The sequence below is a fragment of the Pleurodeles waltl genome, chromosome 12, assembly GCF_031143425.1.
Source record: "Pleurodeles waltl isolate 20211129_DDA chromosome 12, aPleWal1.hap1.20221129, whole genome shotgun sequence".
Taxonomy (NCBI): Eukaryota; Metazoa; Chordata; class Amphibia; order Caudata; family Salamandridae; genus Pleurodeles; species Pleurodeles waltl.
This window is the reverse complement of record NC_090451.1, coordinates 715,366,886-715,394,181: the sequence shown is the minus strand read 5'-3', so window position 1 is coordinate 715,394,181 and position 27,296 is coordinate 715,366,886. Positions and strand designations below refer to the sequence as shown.

At 46.7% G+C, this 27,296-nt stretch overlaps 1 protein-coding gene across 4 annotated transcripts in view; it reads right to left on the bottom strand.

Annotated features, from left to right (window-relative positions):
- Positions 1–5,106: 5,106 nt before the first annotated feature.
- Positions 5,107–27,296, bottom strand: part of LOC138266961 (zinc finger protein 418-like) — a 71,109-nt gene continuing 48,919 nt past the window's right edge. For 3 of the 4 annotated variants that reach the window (XM_069215768.1, XM_069215766.1, XM_069215769.1), the window contains exon 7: positions 5,107–7,410. In XM_069215768.1, coding sequence (XP_069071869.1) covers positions 6,740–7,410 — 671 coding nt within the window. In that variant the 3' untranslated portion in view covers positions 5,107–6,739. The remainder of the gene's footprint in view (positions 7,411–27,296) is intronic. The other variant, XM_069215767.1, reaches the window with a different exon arrangement.

Genomic DNA, 27,296 nt, shown 5'->3' with positions numbered 1-27,296 from the left:
ATGTTAAATAGAAAACTAACAAAGCACTGTTCAACATAAAACCTCAACACTTCATTCATGCGTAAGGGTGGATTTTCCTCATTTCTTTTACATAGGCGGAAGTCCAGTCCCCTTTCTGGGAACATATATTTATAGTAGGCCCGGTGGGACACTGGCACCCTGTTGCAGTCACCCCCCCTTTTTGCCTGGTTTCTGATGCAACTTGGACTGGAGCGCACTGGATCCTGCTAACCAGGTCCCCAGTGCCAGTGTTCTTTCCCTAAAAATTACAAAGGTATTGATACAAGTGGCAACACCTTTAGCTGCCACTAGAAGTCCCTACTAAATGGTACTTAGGTACCCAGGGCATGAGGGCAGCAGCACTGAGTGTTCCACCCTCCAGGGCCATGCATCCAGATGCACCCAAGCACCTCCATAGCAGGCTAAGTGTCCTGGCGCACTCCTAAAATACAAACTCAGCATCACACACAGCTGTCCACTACACACTGCATGCAATATAGGTAAGTCACTCCTTTGGCAAGCCTCCAGCCCTAAAGTAGAGTACACTTTACTGTGTGTCTAGGCATAGACGCATGATCAATATGCCCGTACTGTTTTCTTGCCAAACCTGGGACATAGTAAGTGAACAGAGCAGCCTTTTTAATGCATATGCTGAACACTGGTCAGTTCAAGTTTCACAGCTACATGATGGCTACTCTGAACCCTGGGCTGTTTGGAATCAAACAACTCAGAATGATAAATCCAAACTGGTACCAGTACTGGATTTATTACAAAATTTACCCAGGGGTCACCTTAGAGGTGCCCCCTGCAAATGCTAACTACCCTGCAATGGTTGCTGACTGGGACTGACCAGCCTGCCAAGGCCAGACAGGATTCCAGAACCCTGGCATGAGAGATCCTGCTCTCTGGGTCCCAGAACAAAGCCCTTCCTGGGTGGAGGTGCAAACGCTCCCTTCCTCAGGAATGTGCACTGCCCTGCTAGCAAGCTTCAAAGGGCTTACCGCCCCTGAAACTTGACCCCCAAGCCTACTACTAGCAGCAGATGGCCGCCCCCATTTCAAACCCCCACTTTTGGCAGGAAACACATAAAGGATAGGATCAGTTGTCAGTCCCATTTTGCAGCACCTCTAAGGTGTTGCATGCAAAGTGAACCTTCAGTTTCATTTGCCTCCATTTTGCATGGAAGGATAATAGCCAATCAGGTGTAGGGAAGTGAACTCTGCCCACAGGAATTGGACACTTAGGCCCTCATTACAATTTCGGCGGTCTTTGCAAAAGACCACAGAAGCTGTGGGCGCCAGTATACCGCCAGTGCTGGTGGTATATCTGGCTCCCTATTATAACTTTTCCGCTGGGCCAGCGGATGGTAACAGTGTTTCCGTCTGCTGGCCCAGCGGAAAAGTCACATCAACATTGCACCGGCTCGTAACAGATGTTGATGTGCAGCGGGTGGAGCAGCACCCGTCACGCATTTCACTGCCCGAAATTCGGGCAGTGAAATGCGCGATGAGGCTTTGCCTGGGGACTCTTGCACTACCCATGCCAAGTGCATGGGCAGTGCAGGGGCTCCCAGGGGCATCCCGAGTCCCCCTTACTGCCAGCCTTTTTATGGCGGTGTTTACCACCGTGGACAGGCTGGCGGTCGGGGACTCATAATCCCCAGGGCAGAGGTGCTTGCACCGCTGCCCTGGAGATTATGTATGTTGGAGGAGCCGGCGGTATGGCCGTGGCTATTGCGCCACGGTCATAATAGCTGGCGGAACATTGCCAGCCTGTTGGTGGTGTTACCACCAGCTTACCGCCGGCCGCCAGGGTCGTAATGAGGCCCTTAGTGGGTGCAGCCACACTAAGGTACCTGACCTTTTGGTCACTAGCAGTTACTCCCCTAAGTGCTCACTAAATACAGTATTTAGTGGACACTCCTAGACCAAGAAAATTAGTGGCATATTCATACTCTGTTTGCCCCGGATTAGCGTAATTTTTTGTTTTTTTCGGAAATCCGGCGCAAACTTAACTCCATATTTATACTTTGGCGCTAGACCCGTCTAGCGCCAAATTTATGGAGTTTGACTCATTTTTTTTACCGTGGAAACCTACCTTGCGTTAATGAGATGCAAGGTAGGCGTTCCAGGGCAACAAATGACTCTAAGGCCTTTGCACCTTATTTATACTCCCATGCAAAAATGACGCACGGGAGGGAGAGGGCCTTAAAAAATGACTCTATACCAGTTTAGAGTCATTTTTTAACACTTGAGTCAGGGCAGCCAATAAGGGACCTGAGGGCTCATTTCCATGGTCTCCGACCATAGAAGCAGTCCACAGGTGCCCTTCCCTGCCCCCCCAGGGACACCCCATGGCCACCCTCGCCCACCCCTGGAAGACAACCATAGATGGGGGGGGGACCCATCTACAGTAAGTAGAAGTAAGTATTTTTATTTTATTTTTTAAAGTGGCATGGGGGGCCTAAGTTGGGCCCCCTATATGGCATTGTGCTCAAGAAGTCCCCTGGCATGGCCATTGGGCAGGGGGGCATGAGTCCTGTCTTTGCTAAGACAGGAGTCATTTCCATGGGGGTTGTGTGTCAAAAAATGATGCTAGTCAGGTTTGAGTCAATATTTTTTTCGCCGCACAATCCCCATTCTTCCCTACGCCTCCGTTGCCCGGTTAGAGTCATTTATTTTGACACTAACCAGGCCGCAGCGCCGGCTAACGTCATTCCATAAATAAGGCATCCGGCTGGCGCGCTGGAATGGCATTAACCGGATGTAAACTTTTTGACGCAAACCTGCGCTAGCGGCGATTATCATCAAAAAGTATAAATATGGGCCTCAGTTTCCAATGACATAAGAAGACCAGCAACAAAGAAGACCCCAGGCTCGAGACTGAAGTCCTGCTGCATCAAAAAACATCGCCACGCCCTGCCTGCTGCACCCAGGACTCGACAATCATCACCGAGGGGCTGCTTTAACACTGGACGGATGCCACAAACCCCCAGAGGACCTCCACTCATCAAAAATACATTTGGTGCCCTCCTTGTGTAAACTAGTCCTCATTGGTTCAGGGACCTCCAGTCCCTGCTCTGGGGTGAAACTGCACAACGGTCAGTGGATGAGCTGCCTCTTCCTTGTGCACTGCTAGCCTTGGAACAGCCATTGCCAAGGGACGTTTCTTTTTCAATCTGTCCTTTCTGCTGGCCTACTGCTCTCGGGAGAGGGAGGACTGTAGGGGCTGGTATGGTGCCGAGCACCACTGGTCCCTCACGTGGGGCCGGTCTCCGCGTTACGAAAGGCTGTTCTTTGTTGTTGGTGCTGGAGGGCACCAATTGCCTTTTCTGATTCAATATCATTATTTTTCCTGACAAGTCATCAATCCGAGATTTGAAGAGATGTTTATTGTAAACCCTAGATCTACTAGTGCTGCTGGGCTTCAGACCACAAACCACACATTTGCAACTAAACATGGAGCCTTTACAGTACGCCTGCATTAACCTGCCTGGAGGCCTTGTTAGCTGCACTCCACGTGCACTGGATGTTAGCACTGGGAGGAAGTCCCCTGTCTTCTATGACTTATTAGCCCTCTTTTTGTAGGCATTGTGGAAATGTTTCATTAGCTGTTCAACTTCTTTCCAGTGGCTTTGGCCGCACCCGGCGAGGGGGCCAAGGAATTAACAATGTGCTGCTGTGCTGCTGCCCCTCTTGCCTAAAGCGCCACTACTACATGTCAAGGGGCGCGGTGTCTGCGTGAGCTCGATAAGCCCTCATTTCCCAGTGTCATGAACTCCGAATGAATCTGGAGGCTCCTGTCCGTGTCTGGTCTGAACGCGCAGGCTGGAAACATTGCTCAACTTGTTGCATCACCACACTGAATTTAATTAGGTCTTTAAAGTTTTCTGTGGAGCATTTTATTTTCAATTTCCTCTAGCGCGAGGTCTTCAAACTGGGGGGCGGGCCCCTTAGAGGGGCCTCAAGTGATCGCAGGGGCCGGGAGAGGGGGGAGCGCGTCAGACTCTGGCCAAAAGAAGCATTACACAGGTAACAGGCCTTTGTTTTAACTAGAAGCATGTTACTGCATCTTTAAAAAGGTAACAGTACTTAACTGCAATGTTTAAATAGGTCTAGACATATTTAAATATCGCCATCTTTATACAATAATTGTGAAAAATTCTGAGGGGGCCCAATGATTTTTATTTTCCAGCTGGGTGGGGCGCCCAGCATTAAAACGTTTGCAGACCTCTGCTCTAGCGACATGTGCTGCAAATAATGAAATTATTTCTTTAATACTAACTATGCTAAATACCTCAATTTTAAATACAGATGTTCTTAAACAAAAAAGATGTACTTAGCTTTGATATTATGTCACGTGAACTTACTGTGATATTCTGTTCCAAGGATATTTCCAATTCGATAATCAGGTACCATACCAAGAAAGCTAGATGGAGCTTCCTGGCACAGTCATAATGTGTAACTGGGCGTAATGGACCACACCAACCCCTAGCGAGGAACCTTATATCACAAAGCTGCAAGGTGCTTTGCTGCGCGAACACACCTACAGTGTAAGGCACTCACCTGCGACCCAAGAAGGGACCTTAGGTTGAATCTGACGCACACCCGAGTGAAGATTGATTATAATGGACTCACAGTTGTCTACAGAGAGCCGCAGACTGCATGAGCTAAAGGGAAACTCTAATGACTAAATACTCAACCGGCCTTCATGATCATGTGCTTGCGTCCTCTACAACCTCAGGGCACTGGACACAGGTTATTCATGGCCGATAAGGCTGTGTTCATTTGTTGATGCCACCCAAATTCATTATACATGAGTACCGTCCGCCTGGTTCTTCAAATATCTCTTTCCTTTAGGACATGTCCAGGGAGACACCAAACTGGTCATCACTTCTTGCTTTTTTTATTTACTTTTTTCTGTTCAGTAATCAGTTCATTCTAAGCTAATTCATCCCTGGAAAAAAACACACCCCTTTGCCAAAGACTAGCCTTTATGTTTTAACTTTCAATTTCAGAAGCCACTTGTGTTAACTCACAAAAATAGAGTCTCACCTCCCATGTTACACATCACTATTCAAAAGAAAAAAAACAGTACTGCCTGAAGTCTTGATAAGTCAAGTTTATTTTGCTGTCACTTTTAAAAGCAGTTCAAGATCTTTACACATCATTCTAAACTCTGCCCATCACCACTCAATACTATTGTTCAGAGGGGATCACTCTTCACCCTCCAGGCACAGGCAGGTCACAGGGGTGAGTTATACAATCTTACAATTCTTTAAAGCACAACACACTCCAGGGAATAGATCTCTTTGCAGCGTAAAAAAAATACAGTGTGGTTGCTAAAAAAAAAGCTACAGACATTTCAGGCGTTCAATACCTTGTACAATTTTAGAAGCTGGGGTTCCTTCTTGACTGGAAAAACAATTTCACTCCATTCCGTAGTACCCTGCCTCCCAAAAGCTTTAGCACTTCACATATCAGATGTAGAACACCTGCTCTGTTTTCTGTAACCATTTTTGGCCAAGTTTGTCGAAAAGTCCAGTATAATTTTTTGAGCTTCTTGTGCCAAGGACGCTACACTGTCGATGTGAGAGGACCGGAAGGAGGGTAATGCCCAGCTCGCTGATCGTCAATTCTACTCTGCTAACTCCTTTCCAGAATGCTTGTTTTGGGGTCCACATGTCATCACCTTTGACTTATTCAAACTCTTTTTGGTTTACAGTAGCAACGCTTTGCAAGCTCTGGAGGGAGTTTGCCATTTCTGGCTAGCATTATACAGCCATCGGAAAAGGATAAAAATACAATAGTGTCAGTTTCTTCGCACGAGAGCACCTGGTGTTTTGTAAGTGTTAGTCTCCGGATTCCAGCAATAATTAAGTGGGGGCCAAAAAAGTCACACGGTTAAGAACCAGCACTTAGATCAATCACGCTGGAGAAGTTGATAAAGGCTGGTTTGAGGAATTATTGAAATTTGTAAGACTTGCTCTCTAACTTGGACTATAAATGTATACCTTTAACATTTGTATTTAATAGGCTCCTGCAAATCATCAAATCCCCACAAATAATATACAAAAATATAAACACAATAGTTTTAACACATCCGACTGATTCTGATAAGCGTCTAGCACTTTCAAGCTTCTTTCTAACTAATGACTTTCAAAACCTTTTAGAATTTATCTACAAATTGATTTCAAGTAAATTTTCATACATGCGCATATACTTTGTGTTCAAAGTGCCACACCATGACCACCTACCGAAAGCATTTGTTATTTCCACTGCTTTTCTATAATTTACACTAAACCTTTCTGCAAACAAGAACAAATTATTTTTTTAACTATCAAATATTACAAAAAAATGCAAGGTGCTTTACATTTTTTATGTTGTAAAATGTTTGTGAGTTTTTACCATTACTTCGCTGTATATTAATAATTCTGTGTGTCTTTTGTTTTAATTATTTATGTTCGATTTCAGCTGCTGATACCTCAAGCAGATCTGTTCACTGTTTTCATTGTGCATTACTGAGCCAGGTACAGAGTTTCCATGTTGGACAGTTTCCCACTTAAAAAGTTTCTACCTTGTGAAGCCAAAGCTCTAAACTATCATTTCATGTCTGATTATCTTTTATCAGATATCAACTGATCGAGTAATCAGCCGCCAACAGTAGGCTGCATGCAAGACTGACCAGTGATGTTACTGTGGCGTAAAACAGACAGTGAATACGAATGTCACTAGAATACTTACTTCTTGGAGGAACATCTGTTGTTGTTATGCGTTTTCATGTGCTTAATAAGATTTCCCTTCTGACTGAATCTTTTATCGCACTCAGGACACTGATGTGGCCGTTCTTGTGTGTGGGTTCGATGGTGTCTAATGAGAACTCCCTTCTGAGTGAAGCTTTTCCCGCAGATACTGCAATTATAAGGTCTTACTCCGGAGTGAGTTCTCTTGTGCACAATGAGATGCTCCTTCCTACTGAAGCTCTTGTCACATTCAGTGCATTCATACGGCTTTATTCCTGTATGTATTCTTGAGTGTTTAATCAGACTTTCCCTTCTGCTGAAGCTTTTCTCACATTCAGTGCATGTGTACAGTCTCCAGTTGTGTTGTATTTCGGGTTGATAAGCAGTATAATCTGTTTGTTCCTGCACACTCTCCCAGTCGTTATATCGTTCACAACTTGGTGTCAGCCGGGGTTCCTGGAACGTACTAGGAGGAGCTGTAGTACTGAAAGCACTTCCGTGTAACACAGTCTGATCTCTCCCTTTTTTCTCAGATACGTCTGACGGCATTTGGCAGTTGTAGCTTGCTGTATTCTCAAGGCTTGGAAAAAAAGGCACAATCTCTTTTCGTGATGCTGTTTTTCCAGAGAGTTCTGTTTTTATTTTCCTGTTTTTGATTCTCTCACCTGCTGATTAAACAAATAAGTGAAATTTCTTAATATGACTGAAGATTCTGTCATATTTGTTAATAATCTTTTCAAGCATGCTACAAAATCCACATTAAAAGCAATAACACTACCACATGCGTTTTAAAATCTAGTTTCAGCTTTACATATAGAGAAATCAATACTAAACAAGTATTGGCAAGGCCAATACGTCCCAACTTTAAACAAACATTGCCAAAGCCAACAGGGCTTCCTTGTAACTAGTAGTTTAAGTACATAATCTCGGGTCGACAATCTGCACACTGTTCTTCGGGCAATTCTGAGAGACAGCACAAATCCAGTCCGACTAGTTGCTTTTCAAAAGGGATTTATTATTTCATTCAATAAAGTGCAAGGTGCCACAAAGAAAACCTGGCCTACGCGTTTCGGCAAAAAGCTTTCGACTATATATACACACACACACACACACACACACACAGATACTTGCATACGTACAAACATACATACGCTAGCGGAGGTTTACTCAAGTAGGTGCGAAGGCTTATATGGTTGCTAACAGTAGTCTGCTTTCACTTCACCTCAATAATATTCCTGTCTTCCATTGTGAATTCCAAAAAAACTGTGTGTATTTGTCGGGCAGCAGATGGGAGTAATAAAGTCAAATTAAATGCTGGTATTAACAGCCAACGGCCATTGCCACCTTTGGCTCGATTCATAGTGGACCAGCGAAATAGGAAATAATCCAACCTCAGGATCTAGGAGTCAACGTGGCTCCCAGCTGTGTTGGTCTGACATTGAATAGTTGACAAATCTTCAAAAAAGTACAATTTTCAGACAAAGTGGGGTCATCCAATCACAAGTTCAGGTCGCCAAGGATCAATAAACCCAGACTTTACAACAATAAAAAAGAAACACAACCCGATGTCAAGAGGACGCAAAATCAAGAGAGAGATGAAAGAATTCACAGACAGCTCAATAGTGCCTGGGGTTGTGGGCGCTGATTTGATTTCAAGCCTAAGGCCATTCTGAGTAATGTGGTACAACACATACAGTGCCATGTTTCAGCTGCAAACCTGTGATAAAGCCGCCTGATTAGAGGTATCTAGGCAATATTACCACACAAAACAAGCATCTGTTGCAAAATCACATTGTAAAACTGCGTCTGCTAATTTAAATGCAATAAAACTCTCCAATCCCAAGCATTAAGGCCAAAAGATGAATAGGGAGTGTCAGTACAGAAAGCCCACACCCATCCCAAAGAAGGGCTTGGCAGACTGTTCCAATTGGTTGATGCCCTAAACTGAAACTTAGATACTTTTGTTCATTTCTGTGTTTTGATCACCATATATGTATGCTTTGTCGTTTTGAATGGCATAACATTTTGACTGGATGAGTTTATGTCTCCAATACAATATAAATAAGAGACTTTGTTTTGACCCAGAGCCATAATCAAAACACTGCCAGATCCCCGACCTGACTCCAGAGGGTGCACTCAGTCCAACAAACAGAAACGTTCAAGAGGAAGAGTGCAGTGGCATCAACTCCGAGGTCGTTATATTGTCGCACAAGTATGAGGATTTTTAGTAGGGTTACAGGCCCGAGTACCTGCCCTTCCCTCAGCACTCGATACGCACAATCCGCAAGCTCTTCTTCCTCAGAGCGCAGCGCACAAGCGACTATAAGTAGAGAATGAGCTACAGAAGCACTCCAGCCCAAGAGAAGTGCGATAAGACTTCTCCAAAGGGGTGCGAATGAAGATCTATCCACAGCTCCTCTTCTCTGCTCCACTCTCCTTTCAAAGGAAGGACTGTCCATGTGCACATTCCAGGGTATCAGGAAGAGCCCTGGTATCGTCCTGAGGGTCTGGGGCTTCACAAAGGTCTCAGATATCGAAGCATTAACTGACCCTTGCTGAGGGGACACACAACACCTCCTCTGCCAAGGTGTTATCACCAGCTTAATCTAGCAGGCTTTTAAATACAGTTTGAAGGTGGCAGAAGGGGAAGACTCTTTAAAGTACATGGAGCCTGCGGCGCAGCGCATACATCAGACGAGCAGTGTGCAGGGTATCGCCGGCGTGCTGTCGGCTCCAAAGGCCCCAACTGAGACGCCTGCTACTTTTATGAGCATTACTTTTACATTTCTAATATTGTGACTAAATGTGCAAAAGGGGGAAGAAGAGAAGCGGGAGATCAGCTAAGTCCTACAGCCAAGGGCGGGCGCTTTAATCAATAAGAATTATCCGCAATCAACTATTACACTGGGTAATTCAGAGCAATTTAATAGGCAGTATAGAAGCAAGGGGACATGAAAGGACTTCACAACAAAGACATGCCATTTTGATTATTTTTGAGGCAAACGTACATGAACCCCTTATAATCAATATAGCTTTTACGATTAATTCTCATATATAGCTGTCTGACCAGAAAGATACAACTGCAATTGAGAGAGCAACATTAAAAAAACGACTCCCACATTGGAAGAAATAAGTGGGGCACACTGTATTGCTACATGCACTACGTGCAAGGTGAACAGTGGTGCAGGGTAAGGGCAATGAAATATACTATATGGACCATTGGCCTCTGCTTCCATTTTACATTGGTTCACAACTCCATTTTGTTGAGCATGGTTCTGTGCGTAAAGCACTGTTCTGTGTTTTTCCACAAGCTTCTGCAAGCTGCAGGGTGGGGTGTTTTTCTGCTCAACTTCACTCCATCTGCCTGGTACGAAGGGCGCTATTTACATTCCACGAGCTATCAGTTAGGACAACAGGGGGATGCGCCTGTACTCAAGGAGGAATGCAAGCTTCACCTTGGAGCCCTCTTCTGGGAACTTGGCCTGTTCCGAGGAGATGTCTCGAAGGGTGAACAAGGTACCGCCGATTGCACAATTTGTAAAGGAGGGGGTCTTTTTCTAGAAAAGACTCCTGGGCGTTGGTAAATACTATAAAGGTCAGGAGCCTTGATGGACTGGTTTTAGGAACTCTCTTCTGGGTTGGACGCAACGCCAGGAGGACTGATTGTCCCGAAGGAGACTCCCTGTGCCAGTCGATTTGGGTTCCCCGGCTTTGTGTGCGGCGGAGGGATGCAGAATCTCTTTTCGGTGAACCTTTCAATTTCTAGGCATTGAAGCATAATGTGTGTGCGTGTGTAATATGCACTTATTCTTGCAGTTATTTTTGTGTTATTTTTCATGATATCACAGAGTGTTTATATTCTCACAGTTATTCTCAAGTTATTTTTCATGATATATTAGTATGGTCAGTTTTGCTATATGAGAACTTGCCCCATAAATAAACTTGATTATTCTACTTACTAAGGTGTGTTAGAGTGATTGTTTCACATTGTGCCCTAAACTATCCTGAAGTGCATAGTTCTGTTATTCTGAAGAGTGAAGCAACACAATTTGGCATAGTCGTTTGCAGGATAAAAAAAAAAAGAAAATGTTTAATAAGATCAAAGCGAGTTCAAAAGCAAGTTCTCATGTATCAAATCCGGACATAGAAATACCGGGGTGGGAAACTGCCCTGTATAAACTTTTAGCTCAGGAATGGTCACGTTGTGCTGGTTTGTGTGAAAATTGGAATGCGTGTATGTTAAATGCAGAACCTGAAAATGTTTTAACATGTTTACAAAAAGTGTCAATGGACAACGGAAAAGAGATTTGTACGTTAGGGAGGCGAGGCTGGATCTTGCTCTCTGCGTACAGAAAGTTGCATGAAAAATGTTTACAGTTACAGAAAGACCACAAGCAGCTGGAGAAGGAGTTAGTAGAAGCCCGAAATTCCTCTACCATGTTAGCTTGTCAAAATAAATTGTTAAGTGATAAGCTTGAAATGTACCAGCTGGTTGCAGAGAGGACGGCAGTTAGCGTCGCTCAATATAAACACAAAAAACAAAGAGGGAAAGTTAATAAAAAGAAGGTACATTTAGCTATCTCTCAGGCAGGGTTAGCCTTTGACCCTGAATTTTGGGATGGAAACATCTGGGATACGTCTGATTTTTCAGATGAGTCCGGGGGTGATAACTGTCAAGATGTTAGTCAGGAAAAGACAGAGCGCAGGAATGTTGTCCGTGCGCAGCCAATATATAGGCGAAAGTTACAGCATAGCCCAGCTAACCCTGGAGGGGTGATGCTGGATGCTCTGGAGGATTACACACAGCAAGAACTAAGTGATGTGATAGACAGATTTCGACAGAGGTCCGGGGAAACATTGCTTACGTGGATGGTGCGAGTGCATGATATGGGGGGCCAGGGGGTCCAATTAGATCAAGGCGACGGCCCGAGGCTTTGTATCTTAAGTACGGACCCAGTTATCCAAAATGAGTTTAGAACTTATCCAGGGAATGGTCCCATGACCAATCTGTTGGAGTTAGCGGCGCAAGGGTGTGCTCAGAAGTATCCGACAGTGTCAGACTGGCCGCCTAATGATAAACCTTGGTATACTTTGAGAGATGCAGTACAGAGATTGAAGGAGGAAGGGATGAAAACACCTATCTTTCTGGGTAATGCTCATAATTTAATGAATGAAATTTTAAATGTGTCTGTGCGAAACCGGCTGATTAGGTCTGCTCCTCCTGCATACAAGCATGTCATCATTACTTTGTTAATTAGTCAAACTGGTAACCCACTATCTCAGGTGGTAGAAGCCATGCGTGAGTTAAGTGATTTAGGGGAGTGGTCTAGGCCAAAGAGGAATTCAAGGTCTGAGAATCGTACTGATAACAACAGGGTGTCAAGGCGGGACATGTTTCTGGCCTTGCTGAAAGATGGGGTGGCCAGGGATGACATTGATGGGATAACCACCAAGGACATATGGGAGATGTACCGCAAACGCGGTTTGGATAAGAAGGAGGGGAGCAGGAAAGGGAACAAGAAAGATAAACTAGTGAACCAGAGAAAGGCAGGATGGGAGGAGCGCGAGGATGAAAAGGGAGAGAGAGGGAGAGAGCCCTGCAGTAGAGAGAGATCCCCAGATGATGGAGATTGGGAGCAAGAGCACCGAGGCTCAGAGGGAACCCAGAGCAGGGAGAGAGACCGGGAACTGACAGGTCCCGAGAGAACTTGAGGAAGAGAGTGGGAGAGGGAGCTAGTAAGCTCAGAGAGATTGCGAGGCAGAGACAGGGAGGAGGAGTTCACTGAGAATTACCGCAGACTGTATCCAGATCTGACTTGGGCAGACTCCGATGTGCGCAGAGTGAAAATAGACTAGGAAATAGGTCAAACTCCAGTGCAGGGATGGGCTCGCAAAGATAACAGACCACATGTTAAAGTAGAAATTTTTTTGAAACGTGGAAATGTTCAGAAAGTTCGAGCCCTTGTTGACACCGGAGCAGTGGCCTCTTCAATTCATGGAAACCCAAGAAAATTCAAGGGACAGTACTTCACCATTACGGGATTGGGCGGAAAAGAAACCCCGGCAGTGCAGATAATGGTTCCCATGAAAATAGGGGCACTCCCAAAGAGAGAATACACTGTCTTGATTGTGCCCATTCCAGAGGACATTTTTGGGATTGACATTTTGAAAGGGATGACCCTACATTTGGAAGATGGATGTTATCAATTTGGTTCCAAATGATTTATATCAATAGCCTCCGCGAGAGTGGGGTTGTTGAAGATTCCTCCATTGACACTTCCCCAAGCCACTAAGGTGATTCAAATGAAACAATACCGATAACCAGGAGGACATGAAGAGATTAGCCAGACTGTACATGACTTACTAGAGGCCGGGGTAATAATTCCCATCACTGCTGCGTGGAATTATGCCATCCCGGCTGTACGCAAAAGTGATAACCGTTGGTGGATTTGCATTGATTATCGCCAGTTGAATAAATATACCACTCCTCTGACTGCGGCGGTCCCAGACACCATTACCTTGATTGAAAACATACAGAAACACAGTGGGACTTGGTATGCCACAACTGACATTGCCAATGTGTTCTTCACCATACCAATAGCCACTGAGAGCCAGCCCCAGCTGGCATTCCACTTGGCGGGGGGCCAGGACACCTTCTGTAGATTGCCTATGGGGTATTTACATAGCCCCACTATCTGTCACCGGCTGGTGGCAGAACATTTGGATGAAGTACCAGTGGTTCCCGGAGTGCAATTTTCCCACTACATAGATGACGTGATGATGCAGGGAGAGACACAAGAACAGGTGCAGATTCAGCTAGACAGGGTGGTGGAACATTTGCAGAATAAAGGGTGGGAGATTAACCCCGAGAAAGTGCAGGGACCGTCTCAGAGCGTGACATTTTTGGGCATTCATTGGAATCAGGGACACAGAGAAGTGTTGCCAAAAGTGAAACAAAAGATTAAAGAATTTGCAGTGCTGCGAAATCGAAAGGAAGCCCAGAATTTTATTGGACTAGTTGGGAATTGGAGACAGCACATACCCCATTTGTCTCAGATTTTGGCCCCATTGTACAAAGTTACACAAAAGAAGAATGTGTTTGAATGGGGAGAGCAGGAGCAGCGCGCGTTTGAATTGGCGAAAGATGCCACTCAGCATGCTTTGGATTTGTGGCCGATTCGGGAGGGAGATATCGAGCTGAATGTGACAGTCCAGGGGCAGCATGCTAATTGAAGTTTATGGCAAAAACAAGGAAGAAAGAGGGTGCCCCTGGAATTTTGGACAAAGAAGTTACCCGAGGCAGGAGAGCGGTAGACTCCCTTTGAGAAGCAGCTGCTGGCTTGCTATTGGGCTCTGGTTGATACTGAGCAAATTACATTGGGACATAATGTGATTTTAAGACCTGAAATCCCCATTATGCACTGGGTGATGAGTTCTCCTAAGACTCACAGAATTGGGCATGCGCAGGAAGCCAGCATTATAAAATGGAAATGGTATGTCCAGGACAGGGCACGAGAGGGTCCAAAAGGAACCGCCGTTTTGCATGAGCAGGTAGTGCAGGCTCCCCTGGAGAATTCAGAAATGTTGCACGATGTACCTCCGGTGTGTGAATCTCCGGTAGGATGGGGCCAGCCGTTCGCAGACTTGTCTGCAGATGATAAAAAACATGTGTGGTTCACAGATGGCTCAGCAAAATATGTGGGAGCGAAAAGGCACTGGAAAGCAGTGTTGTATAATCCTGTTACAAAGAAGCTTTTAATAACTACAGGACAGGGAATAAGTAGCCAGTTTGCAGAGCTTTATGCTGTGTATCAGGCTTTGAAACAAGAGCTACCCGGAAAATGTCACATTTATACAGATTCCTGGTCTACCGCCAATGGGTTAGCTACTTGGCTTCCCACGTGGCTTGCACATCAGTACAAAATCCATAACAAAGAGGTATGGGGGAAGGAGTTATGGCATGGGATCTGGGAAATGTTACCTCAAAGCACCGTGACTGTCTATCATGTGGACGCTCACTGTCCAACTGATTCATTAGACCGATGGTTCAATTGTCTTGCAGACGATCGAGCCAAGATTCAAGAGGCTGAAGTGGAGGCGCAGAGTTCTGATTTGGTGGGAATGGCTAAATGGGCACACCAGAAATGCGGACATCTTGGAGAAAAGGCTACTCACAGGTGGGCCGAGATTGGAGGGATGCATCTTCCCCTAGATTTGATTAAAACAGCAATCATTGAATGTCCCATTTGTCAGCATGCACAGCACAGACCGGTCCCACAGGTGGTGAGAGGCCAGCTAGGCAGAGGTAAATTGCCAGGACAGATTTGGCAGATTGATTACATTGGACCAATGCCAGTGAGCAGAGGGTGTCAGTATGCCTGAACAGTGGTGGATACTTACTCTGGTTATCTCACAGCCTTTCCCTGCAAGCGCCCAACTCAGCATAGCACCCTGAAAACATTAGATCTGTTGATTCTGTACTATGGAGTGCCGCTCCAAATTCAAAGTGATAACGCCAGCCACTTCAAGGGCAGACTAGTGCAGGACTATTGTGCACAACACAACATTGAGTGGATTTTTCACATACCTTACTACCCACAAGCAGCGGGACTGATTGAGAGAATGAATGGGTTGTTGAAAGAACAATTGCGCAAACTGTCTGATAGGACACTGAAGGGGTGGAGCGATAATTTGTACGATGCCTTGCAAATTTTGAACAACCGACCCCTTATGAATGCTGAAACCCCTCTCTTGAGAATGCTCACGCCTGCTTTACAGATCAATCCATTTACAGCAAGCAATACCATTGCGTATTGGGAAACAGCTCCCGGAACTTTGGCCCCCTATCGAGCTACACCAGAATCTGCAGGACTTGACCTGCATGCTTTACACATGCATCGATTGAAGCCTAGAGACATCACTCTGATTGAAACTGGGGTTGGAATTCAGATTCCCGCTGAGCATTATGGTCTAATTGCACCTCGGTCTGGGCTCGCCCTTAGAGGCATCCAAATTTTAGGAGGCGTGATAGATGCAGACTACCAGGGCGAGTTGAAAGTCATTCTCCTGAACAATGGTGACAAAGACCTAGTGGTGCAACCCGGTGATCACGTTGCCCAAATTGTCATCGTGCCGGTTTATGGAGGTGTTGTCAAGAAGGGGAGTGCCCCAGCCATTCTTACTGTAAGAGGCAAAGGAGGGTTCGGATCTACTGACCAGAACCCAGGGGCCAAAGTGTGGATTGAATCCCCAAATAACCCTCCTCAACCCGCTGATGTCATTGCCACTGGACCAGACAATGTCCTGGTAGTTATACGACCTGGTCAAGACAAATGGGAACATGTTCCCGCTGACATATGCTATTTGCAAGAATGATAATACGTGTTTTGTCTTTTGTTCTTTTCAGATCATCCTGCGGGGTGCCTGTGCGATGAGTGTGGTGTATGGAGCCCTTTCGGGAGGCTCCACCGGGGAGCGGGAGGGGCTCATAGCCCAAAGATTCAATTGTCAGCCGCAGATGCCGACACTATCACATCAACCGAACAATGTTTGGATACATCTGGCGCAGGAAGTGCTGAATGTATCTCACTTCTGTATGAGTAACACACGAAGCGTTCAAGATCTGATGACCACTTGTCTAGTGGCGGTGCCCACTCCTGCTGTGGTATTATTGCACATCTTTAACAATACCAACAAGGATGGAATGGTGGATGTGAGTGACGTTCGCTCCCATCTTTCACTCTATGAGTACTGCCGTCATTGCCCGGAGGTGGGCAGGCGGTTGTGGAGGAACAGGACATCCATACTCACGTTTAACATCTCAAATGGGGATGTGTGCTATTCATTGACCTGTGATCCTATAAAAATAGGTAAATGTGCTCAGCTTAAACTGGAGAAAAGAGACAACATTTTTACTGCTGCACAACAGACATTGTGCCACTCACGAAATGACCTGACCTGACCTGTTTGAATGTAAATAATTCAATGTTCTGCCATAATGTGGTGCCTGCTGCCAGCCATATTCGAAACGTTAAGTTGCCTAAAGGTTGGCTCTTTTTGTGTGGTAACATCTCTTTTACCTATATCCCAGCCAATCTAACCGGAGGGCCTTGTGCCTGGACACGCTTAGGTTTTCTCATGTTTCCTATGGATACTGCTCTACACCCTCGCTATGTCAGAGATACTATTCAATTGCCTACAGACTGTGATTCTGAAATTTCATTGCTTTCCAGAACGGAATATGTCAGTTTAGCTGGTTCTATCGTAAGGGTGCCAGGGCTCGCTGTGTATAATACCAGAGTTATTAATAAACTTACATGTTTAGAAGTTAAGAATATTAATTATACATCAGATGCTTTAGCTGAGCTGTTATTAGATGTACAGGGAACTAGAAAAGCTGCTTTGCAGAATCGTGCAGCTATTGATTACTTGCTGCTCAAACACAACCATGGCTGCAGCGATTTTGAAGGGTTGTGTTGTTTTAATTTATCCGACCACTCCATATCAATCAACTCCCACATAGAGGCCCTGCGTAAGTTAGTGAAGGGGATGCAGCAGGATGTTGACAAGGGGTGGTGGGACTGGGTTTTTGGATGGCTGCCTGATTTAGGCCAACTGCGTTATACCCTTGGTGTAATCATTATCATAACAGTTATTTTAATTTTGTTATGTTGTTGTATTCAGTGTGTGCCTAACCTATCTCAGTGTTGCCCAAGAGCATTGCCATTTCAGCTTTTAGGATATACTTAGTTGTAAGTTGGCCAAATGGTCCAAGGGTGGAATGTATTGCTACATGCACTACGTGCAAGGTGAACAGTGGTGCAGGGTAAGGGCAATGAAATATACTATATGGACCATTGTCCTCTGCTTACATTTTACATTGGTTCACAACTCCATTTTGTCGAGCCTGGTTCTGTGCGTAAAGCACTGTTCTGTGTTTTTCCACAAGCTTCGGCAAGCTGAAGGGTGGGGTTTTATTCTGCTCAACTTCGCTCCATCTGCCTGATACGAAGGGCGCTATTTACATTCCACGAGCTATCAGTTAGGACAACAGGGGGATGCGCCTGTACACAAGGAGGAATGCAAGCTTCACCTTGGAGCCCTCTCCTGGGAACTTGGCCCGTTCTGAGGAGATGTCTCGAAGGGTGAACAAGGTACCGCCGATTGCACAATTTGTAAAGGAGGGGGTCTTTTTCTAGAAAAGACTCCTGGGAGTTGGTAAATACTATAAAGGTCAGGAGCCTTGATGGACTGGTTTTAGGAACTCTCTTCTGGGTTGGACGCAACGCCAGGAGGACTGATTGTCCCGAAGGAGACTCCCTGTGCCAGTCGATTTGGGTTCCCCGGCTTTGTGTGCGGAGGAGGGATGCAGAATCTCTTTTCGGTGAAGCCTTTCAATTTCTAAGCATTGAAGCATAATGTGTATGCGTGTGTAATATGCACTTATTCTTGCAGTTATTTTCGTGTTATTTTTCATGATATCACAGAGTGTTTATATTCTCACAGTTATTCTCGTGTTATTTTTCATGATATATTAGTATGGTCAGTTTTGCTATATGAGAACTTGCCCCATAAATAAACTTGATTATTCTACTTACTAAGGTGTGAGAGTGATTGTTTCACATTGTGCCCTAAACTATCCTGAAGTGCATAGTTCTGTTATTCTGAAGAGTGAAGCAACACACACACACATTTTCAAAGGAACCGGGAGGAGAGATGTGGTTATCCAAAGGTGGATGGAGAGGCCAACGGTACATGGCACGTAATGGTGGCTTCGCTAAGCTACACCTCGGAGGCCACATAACCCGCATCCTTCGTTGCTGCAGTTCATGGCAGGTTGGGGTCCTTCGCGCCCTTTTCACAGAAGAATCTAATATTGCCTAGTTTACTTGCATTTGCTTTCCTTTGATTGATGGTCTTACTGTTCTGAAAGGGGTCCTACAAAGCAGATACAAGTCTATATCCAGCTTCTCTACGCTCTAAACAGCCCAGTGAGCAAGAATCAAAGAAGGTGGCAAGATCACTGGCTTTCTGTGTTGTAGGAAGTTGGCTCTGTATGTGCTATTTCAAAGTAAGGAATAGCATGCACAGAGTCCAAGGGTTCCCCTTAGAGGTAAAATAGTGGTAAAAATAGATAATACTAATGCTCTATTTTGTGGTAGTGTGGTCGAGCAGTAGGCTTATCCAAGGAGTAGTGTTAAGCATTTGTTGTACATACACATAGACAATAAATGAGGTACACACACTCAGAGACAAATCCAGCCAATAGGTTTTTGTATAGAAAAATATCTTTTCTTAGTTTATTTTAAGAACCACAGGTTCAAATTCTACATGTAATATCTCTTTCGAAAGGTATTGCAGGTAAGTACTTTAGGAACTTCAAATCATCAAAATTGCATGTATACTTTTCAAGTTATTCACAAATAGCTGTTTTAAAAGTGGACACTTAGTGCAATTTTCACAGTTCCTAGGGGAGGTAAGTATTTGTTAGGTTAACCAGGTAAGTAAGACACTTACAGGGCTTAGTTCTTGGTCCAAGGTAGCCCACCGTTGGGGGTTCAGAGCAACCCCAAAGACACCACACCAGCAGCTCAGGGCCGGTCAGGTGCAGAGTTCAAAGTGGTGCCCAAAACACATAGGCTAGAATGGAGAGAAGGGGGTGCCCCGGTTCCGGTCTGCTTGCAGGTAAGTACCCGCGTCTTCGGAGGGCAGACCAGGGGGGTTTTGTAGGGCACCGGGGGGGACACAAGCCCACACAGAAATTTCACCCTCAGCAGCGCGGGGGCGGCCGGGTGCAGTGTAGAAACAGGCGTCGGGTTCGCAATGTTAGTCTATGAGAGATCTCGGGATCTCTTCAGCGCTGCAGGCAGGCAAGGGGGGGGTTCCTCGGGGAAACCTCCACTTGGGCAAGGGAGAGGGACTCCTGGGGGTCACTTCTCCAGTGAAAGTCCGGTCCTTCAGGTCCTGGGGGCTGCGGGTGCAGGGTCTCTCCCAGGCGTCGGGACTTAGGATTCAAAGAGTCGCGGTCAGGGGAAGCCTCGGGATTCCCTCTGCAGGCGGCGCTGTGGGGGCTCAGGGGGGACAGGTTTTGGTACTCACAGTATCAGAGTAGTCCTGGGGTCCCTCCTGAGGTGTTGGATCTCCACCAGCCGAGTCGGGGTCGCCGGGTGCAGTGTTGCAAGTCTCACGCTTCTTGCGGGGAGCTTGCAGGGTTCTTTAAAGCTGCTGGAAACAAAGTTGCAGCTTTTCTTGGAGCAGGTCCGCTGTCCTCGGGAGTTTCTTGTCTTTTCGAAGTAGGGGCAGTCCTCAGAGGATGTCGAGGTCGCTGGTCCCTTTGGAAGGCGTCGCTGGAGCAGGATCTTTGGAAGGCAGGAGACAGGCCGGTGAGTTTCTGGAGCCAAGGCAGTTGTCGTCTTCTGGTCTTCCGCTGCAGGGGTTTTCAGCTAGGCAGTCCTTCTTCTTGTAGTTGCAGGAATCTAATTTTCTAGGGTTCAGGGTAGCCCTTAAATACTAAATTTAAGGGCGTGTTTAGGTCTGGGGGGGTTAGTAGCCAATGGCTACTAGCCCTGAGGGTGGGTACACCCTCTTTGTGCCTCCTCCCAAGGGGAGGGGGTCACAATCCTAACCCTATTGGGGGAATCCTCCATCTGCAAGATGGAGGATTTCTAAAAGTCAGAGTCACCTCAGCTCAGGACACCTTAGGGGCTGTCCTGACTGGCCAGTGACTCCTCCTTGTTGCTTTCTTTGTTCCCTCCAGCCTTGCCGCCAAAAGTGGGGGCCGTGGCCGGAGGGGGCGGGCAACTCCACTAAGCTGGAGTGCCCTGCTGGGCTGTGACAAAGGGGTGAACCTCTCGAGGCTCACCGCCAGGTGTCACAGCTCCTGCCTGGGGGAGGTGTTAGCATCTCCACCCAGTGCAGGCTTTGTTACTGGCCTCAGAGTGACAAAGGCACTCTCCCCATGGGGCCAGCAACATGTCTCTGGTGTGGCAGGCTGCTGGAACTAGTCAGCCTACACAGACAGTCGGTTAAGTTTCAGGGGGCACCTCTAAGGTGCCCTCTGGGGTGTATTTTACAATAAAATGTACACTGGCATCAGTGTGCATTTATTGTGCTGAGAAGTTTGATACCAAACTTCCCAGTTTTCAGTGTAGCCATTATGGTGCTGTGGAGTTCGTGTTTGACAGACTCTCAGACCATATACTCTTATGGCTACCCTGCACTTACAATGTCTAAGGTTTTGTTTAGACACTGTAGGGGTACCATGCTCATGCACTGGTACCCTCACCTATGGTATAGTGCACCCTGCCTTAGGGCTGTAAGGCCTGCTAGAGGGGTGTCTTACCTATACTGCATAGGCAGTGAGAGGCTGGCATGGCACCCTGAGGGGAGTGCCATGTCGACTTACTCGTTTTGTCCTCACTAGCACACACAAGCTGGCAAGCAGTGTGTCGGTGCTGAGTGAGAGGTCTCCAGGGTGGCATAAGACATGCTGCAGCCCTTAGAGACCTTCCTTGGCATCAGGGCCCTTGGTACTAGAAGTACCAGTTACAAGGGACTTATCTGAATGCCAGGGTGTGCCAATTGTGGATACAATGGTACATTTTAGGTGAAGGAACACTGGTGCTGGGGCCTGGTTAGCAGGGTCCCAGCACACTTCTCAGTCAAGTCAGCATCAGTATCAGGCAAAAAGTGGGGGGTAACTGCAACAGGGAGCCATTTCTTTACACAAGCCCCCCCCAGCCCACAGGCCAGGAGACTCAGCCAACGCTGGAAGAGTCTTCCTAGTCTGTCAGGCGAGGAAGAGTAGAGGAAATGGCTGGTTTGTTGCAGGGCCTACTCTGCCTTACATCCTCCTGTTCAGGTCATTCCCTCTGGGGAACTGACCCACTTCCACAGTGATAGGACCTAGTCTGAACTGCCTCTTGTCTGTGCTTTTTATGTCTTTACCCATTCTCTCTATTTTGAGGTCAGAGGTATCCACCTCTGCTAATCTTATCTTAGCCAGGGTCACCCCTAGCTTACCCAAAGAGGTTACCCAGAGCTGGAGTAACCCCACCATGACCAACAGGGTCAGGGGGCCTAACTTGCTATTTGGCATGGGGTCAGACCACCATGCCAAGGATAGTGCAGCCATAAAGGCTAACACCCAGCAGAGGCTACTGACAGCTGTCAGTGCCCAGAACCACCCCTTTAGCTCTTCACCTACAAGGGAAGGGGCTAAGTTACAGGCTTCTTTGGGTTCAGGGTGCCTGTCTGCTGTATTAGAGTGGGGGGTTACCACATCTTGTAGTAAACACCCTTCTTCCACTCTTTCTTCTGTTAGCTGAGGAGCCACCCACTCAGGCTTAACAGTTGCCTGACTAGCCAGGACTTCTTGTGGGTCAGGTTGGACTTTATCAGAGCCATTTTTGGAGTTCTCCCCTACTGGAGCAGAATCTCCTTGGCTTGCTGGAACCTTGGCTAAAGGTTGTCCACCTTTCCTACTCTGTTTCCTTTTCTTTTTCTTCTGGGGCCTACTTGCATTTACTGCAGAGGCAGGCACTCCAGAATCCTTGGGAGAGGACTGGCACTGGACCAGTTCCTCTCTTGGGCTCTGACTAACCTCTGGGTAGTCATTTCCAAGGAGACAATCAAGGGGGAGGTCTGTACTGACTACTACCCTTCTCCAGCTAAGAGTGCCACCCACTTCTATGGGTACTAAAGCCACAGGCCTCTTAGTGACCCTGTCTAGGCTAACTCTTACCCTGGCAGTCTCACCTGGGATGTACTGGTTTGAGAGCACCAGCCTGTCATGCACAATAGTGTGACTGGCACAAGTGTCTCTCAGGGCAGTGGTTGGGATTCCATTCACCAGTAGGTGGTGGAAGTGTCTACTTCCCTCTGGAATCTCCAACTCACCTGTTGGGCCCTGTTTCCAGTTGAAGGCTATGAAGACCTCCTCATCTGAGGAGTCATCTCCCATGGCTACACTGGTTACCCCTGGAATTTTGTTCTGGGGTTTGTTTTTGGGACAAGAAGTGTCCTTGGTGTGGTGCCCAGACTGTTTACAGTTGTGGCACCATGCCTTAGTGGCATCCCAGTTCTTACCCTGGTACCCACCTTTGTTTTGGGTTGTGTCTTGGGGCCCACCCACCTGTTCTGGTTTTTGGGGGCCTACAGAGGACTCTTTTTCTTTGTTTCTAGTGTCACCCACTTTCTCCTGGGGAGTTTTTGTAACCCCTTTCTTTTGGTCACCCCCAGTGGAAGTTTTGGTTACCCTAGTCTTGACCCAGTGGTCTGCCTTCTTTCCCAATTCTTGGGGAGAAATTGGACCTAGGTCTACCAGATACTGATGCAACTTTTCATTGAAGCAGTTACTTAAAATGTGTTCTTTCATAAACAAATTATAAAGCCCAACATAGTCACACACTTCATTTCCAGTTAACCAACCATCTAGTGTTTTTACTGAGTAGTCTACAAAATCAACCCAGGTCTGGCTCGAGGATTTTTGAGCCCCCCTGAATCTAATTCTATACTCCTCAGTGGAGAATCCAAAGCCCTCAATCAGGGTACCCTTCATGAGGTCATAAGATTCTGCATCTTTTCCAGAGAGTGTGAGGAGTCTATCCCTACACTTTCCAGTGAACATTTCCCAAAGGAGAGCACCCCAGTGAGATCTGTTTACTTTTCTGGTTACACAAGCCCTCTCAAAAGCTGTGAACCATTTGGTGATGTCATCACCATCTTCATATTTTGTTACAATCCCTTTGGGGATTTTTAGGATGTCAGGAGAATCTCTGACCCTATTTAAGTTGCTGCCACCATCGATGGGACCTAGGCCCATCTCTTTTCTTTCCCTTTCTATGGCTAGGAGCTGCTTTTCCAAAGCCAATCTTTTGACCATCCTGGCTAACAGGGGGTCATCTTCACTGGAGTTATCCTCAGTGATTTCAGAGGTGTTGGTCTCTCCTGTGAGGGAACCAGCATCTCTGACTATTATTTTTGGGGTCAGGGTTTGAGGGACCCTGTTCTCCCTAGATAGGACTGGTAGGGGGGAATTTTCCTCCCAGTCACTATCCTCTTCCTCTGAGTTGCCACCCTCAGAGGGGTTGGCCTTTTCAAACTCTGCCAAAAGCTCCTGGAGCTGTATTTTGGTAGGTTTGGGGCCCATTGTTATTTTCTTTATTTTACAGAGTGACCTTAGCTCCCTCATCTTAAGATGGAGGTAAGGTGTGGTGTCGAGTTCCACCACAGTCACATCTGTGCTAGACATTTTGCTTCTAAAAGTTGGAATACTTTTTAAGAATCTACAACTAGTTCTAGGTTCTAATTCAAACTTTTACAAACTTTTAAACTCTAAAAGAAATGCTAAACAGGATCTAACACAAGGCCCTAGCAGGTCTTTTAAGAATTTAGAAAACTTTTCAAATTGCAAAAATCAATTTCTAATGACAATTTTGGAATTTGTCGTGTGATCAGGTATTGGCTGAGTAGTCCAGCAAATGCAAAGTCTTGTACCCCACCGCTGATCCACCAATGTAGGAAGTTGGCTCTGTATGTGCTATTTCAAAGTAAGGAATAGCATGCACAGAGTCCAAGGGTTCCCCTTAGAGGTAAAATAGTGGTAAAAATAGATAATACTAATGCTCTATTTTGTGGTAGTGTGGTCGAGCAGTAGGCTTATCCAAGGAGTAGTGTTAAGCATTTGTTGTACATACACATAGACAATAAATGAGGTACACACACTCAGAGACAAATCCAGCCAATAGGTTTTTGTATAGAAAAATATCTTTTCTTAGTTTATTTTAAGAACCACAGGTTCAAATTCTACATGTAATATCTCTTTCGAAAGGTATTGCAGGTAAGTACTTTAGGAACTTCAAATCATCAAAATTGCATGTATACTTTTCAAGTTATTCACAAATAGCTGTTTTAAAAGTGGACACTTAGTGCAATTTTCACAGTTCCTAGGGGAGGTAAGTATTTGTTAGGTTAACCAGGTAAGTAAGACACTTACAGGGCTTAGTTCTTGGTCCAAGGTAGCCCACCGTTGGGGGTTCAGAGCAACCCCAAAGACACCACACCAGCAGCTCAGGGCCGGTCAGGTGCAGAGTTCAAAGTGGTGCCCAAAACACATAGGCTAGAATGGAGAGAAGGGGGTGCCCCGGTTCCGGTCTGCTTGCAGGTAAGTACCCGCGTCTTCGGAGGGCAGACCAGGGGGGTTTTGTAGGGCACCGGGGGGGACACAAGCCCACACAGAAATTTCACCCTCAGCAGCGCGGGGGCGGCCGGGTGCAGTGTAGAAACAGGCGTCGGGTTCGCAATGTTAGTCTATGAGAGATCTCGGGATCTCTTCAGCGCTGCAGGCAGGCAAGGGGGGGGTTCCTCGGGGAAACCTCCACTTGGGCAAGGGAGAGGGACTCCTGGGGGTCACTTCTCCAGTGAAAGTCCGGTCCTTCAGGTCCTGGGGGCTGCGGGTGCAGGGTCTCTCCCAGGCGTCGGGACTTAGGATTCAAAGAGTCGCGGTCAGGGGAAGCCTCGGGATTCCCTCTGCAGGCGGCGCTGTGGGGGCTCAGGGGGGACAGGTTTTGGTACTCACAGTATCAGAGTAGTCCTGGGGTCCCTCCTGAGGTGTTGGATCTCCACCAGCCGAGTCGGGGTCGCCGGGTGCAGTGTTGCAAGTCTCACGCTTCTTGCGGGGAGCTTGCAGGGTTCTTTAAAGCTGCTGGAAACAAAGTTGCAGCTTTTCTTGGAGCAGGTCCGCTGTCCTCGGGAGTTTCTTGTCTTTTCGAAGTAGGGGCAGTCCTCAGAGGATGTCGAGGTCGCTGGTCCCTTTGGAAGGCGTCGCTGGAGCAGGATCTTTGGAAGGCAGGAGACAGGCCGGTGAGTTTCTGGAGCCAAGGCAGTTGTCGTCTTCTGGTCTTCCGCTGCAGGGGTTTTCAGCTAGGCAGTCCTTCTTCTTGTAGTTGCAGGAATCTAATTTTCTAGGGTTCAGGGTAGCCCTTAAATACTAAATTTAAGGGCGTGTTTAGGTCTGGGGGGGTTAGTAGCCAATGGCTACTAGCCCTGAGGGTGGGTACACCCTCTTTGTGCCTCCTCCCAAGGGGAGGGGGTCACAATCCTAACCCTATTGGGGGAATCCTCCATCTGCAAGATGGAGGATTTCTAAAAGTCAGAGTCACCTCAGCTCAGGACACCTTAGGGGCTGTCCTGACTGGCCAGTGACTCCTCCTTGTTGCTTTCTTTGTTCCCTCCAGCCTTGCCGCCAAAAGTGGGGGCCGTGGCCGGAGGGGGCGGGCAACTCCACTAAGCTGGAGTGCCCTGCTGGGCTGTGACAAAGGGGTGAGCCTTTGAGGCTCACCGCCAGGTGTCACAGCTCCTGCCTGGGGGAGGTGTTAGCATCTCCACCCAGTGCAGGCTTTGTTACTGGCCTCAGAGTGACAAAGGCACTCTCCCCATGGGGCCAGCAACATGTCTCTGGTGTGGCAGGCTGCTGGAACTAGTCAGCCTACACAGACAGTCGGTTAAGTTTCAGGGGGCACCTTTAAGGTGCCCTCTGTGGTGTATTTTACAATAAAATGTACACTGGCATCAGTGTGCATTTATTGTGCTGAGAAGTTTGATACCAAACTTCCCAGTTTTCAGTGTAGCCATTATGGTGCTGTGGAGTTCGTGTTTGACAGACTCCCAGACCATATACTCTTATGGCTACCCTGCACTTACAATGTCTAAGGTTTTGTTTAGACACTGTAGGGGTACCATGCTCATGCACTGGTACCCTCACCTATGGTATAGTGCACCCTGCCTTAGGGCTGTAAGGCCTGCTAGAGGGGTGTCTTACCTATACTGCATAGGCAGTGAGAGGCTGGCATGGCACCCTGAGGGGAGTGCCATGTCGACTTACTCGTTTTGTCCTCACTAGCACACACAAGCTGGCAAGCAGTGTGTCTGTGCTGAGTGAGAGGTCTCCAGGGTGGCATAATACATGCTGCAGCCCTTAGAGACCTTCCTTGGCATCAGGGCCCTTGGTACTGGAAGTACCAGTTACAAGGGACTTATCTGAATGCCAGGGTGTGCCAATTGTGGATACAATGGTACATTTTAGGTGAAGGAACACATGCTGGGGCCTGGTTAGCAGGGTCCCAGCACACTTCTCAGTCAAGTCAGCATCAGTATCAGGCAAAAAGTGGGGGGTAACTGCAACAGGGAGCCATTTCTTTACATGTGTATTCTTGTAGTTTTTACAAAAACTGCCTTTTTCTTACCTGTGTCTGTTTACATTTGGCTCTTGGGTTTTCTGCAAACTTGGTACCTTTAAACTGCTGTTTTTGTTCAACCCGTGACTGTATGACTTTCCCTCCTAATTTTCACAAAGAATACTAAGCCTCACACCCCATACAAGGTTTAGAAAAGGCTAAATACGCCCCAGTGGCTAACCAGAGGGTGTTTCGGACACCGCTTAATACGCGCTGTGGTTTAAACTGTGCTTGGTAAGTGTATGCAGCACACGTTTTTGGCTTGAAATTGTGATTAGTATAAGTACGCAAAAAACAGTATTTCAGTCGTTTCAAAATTG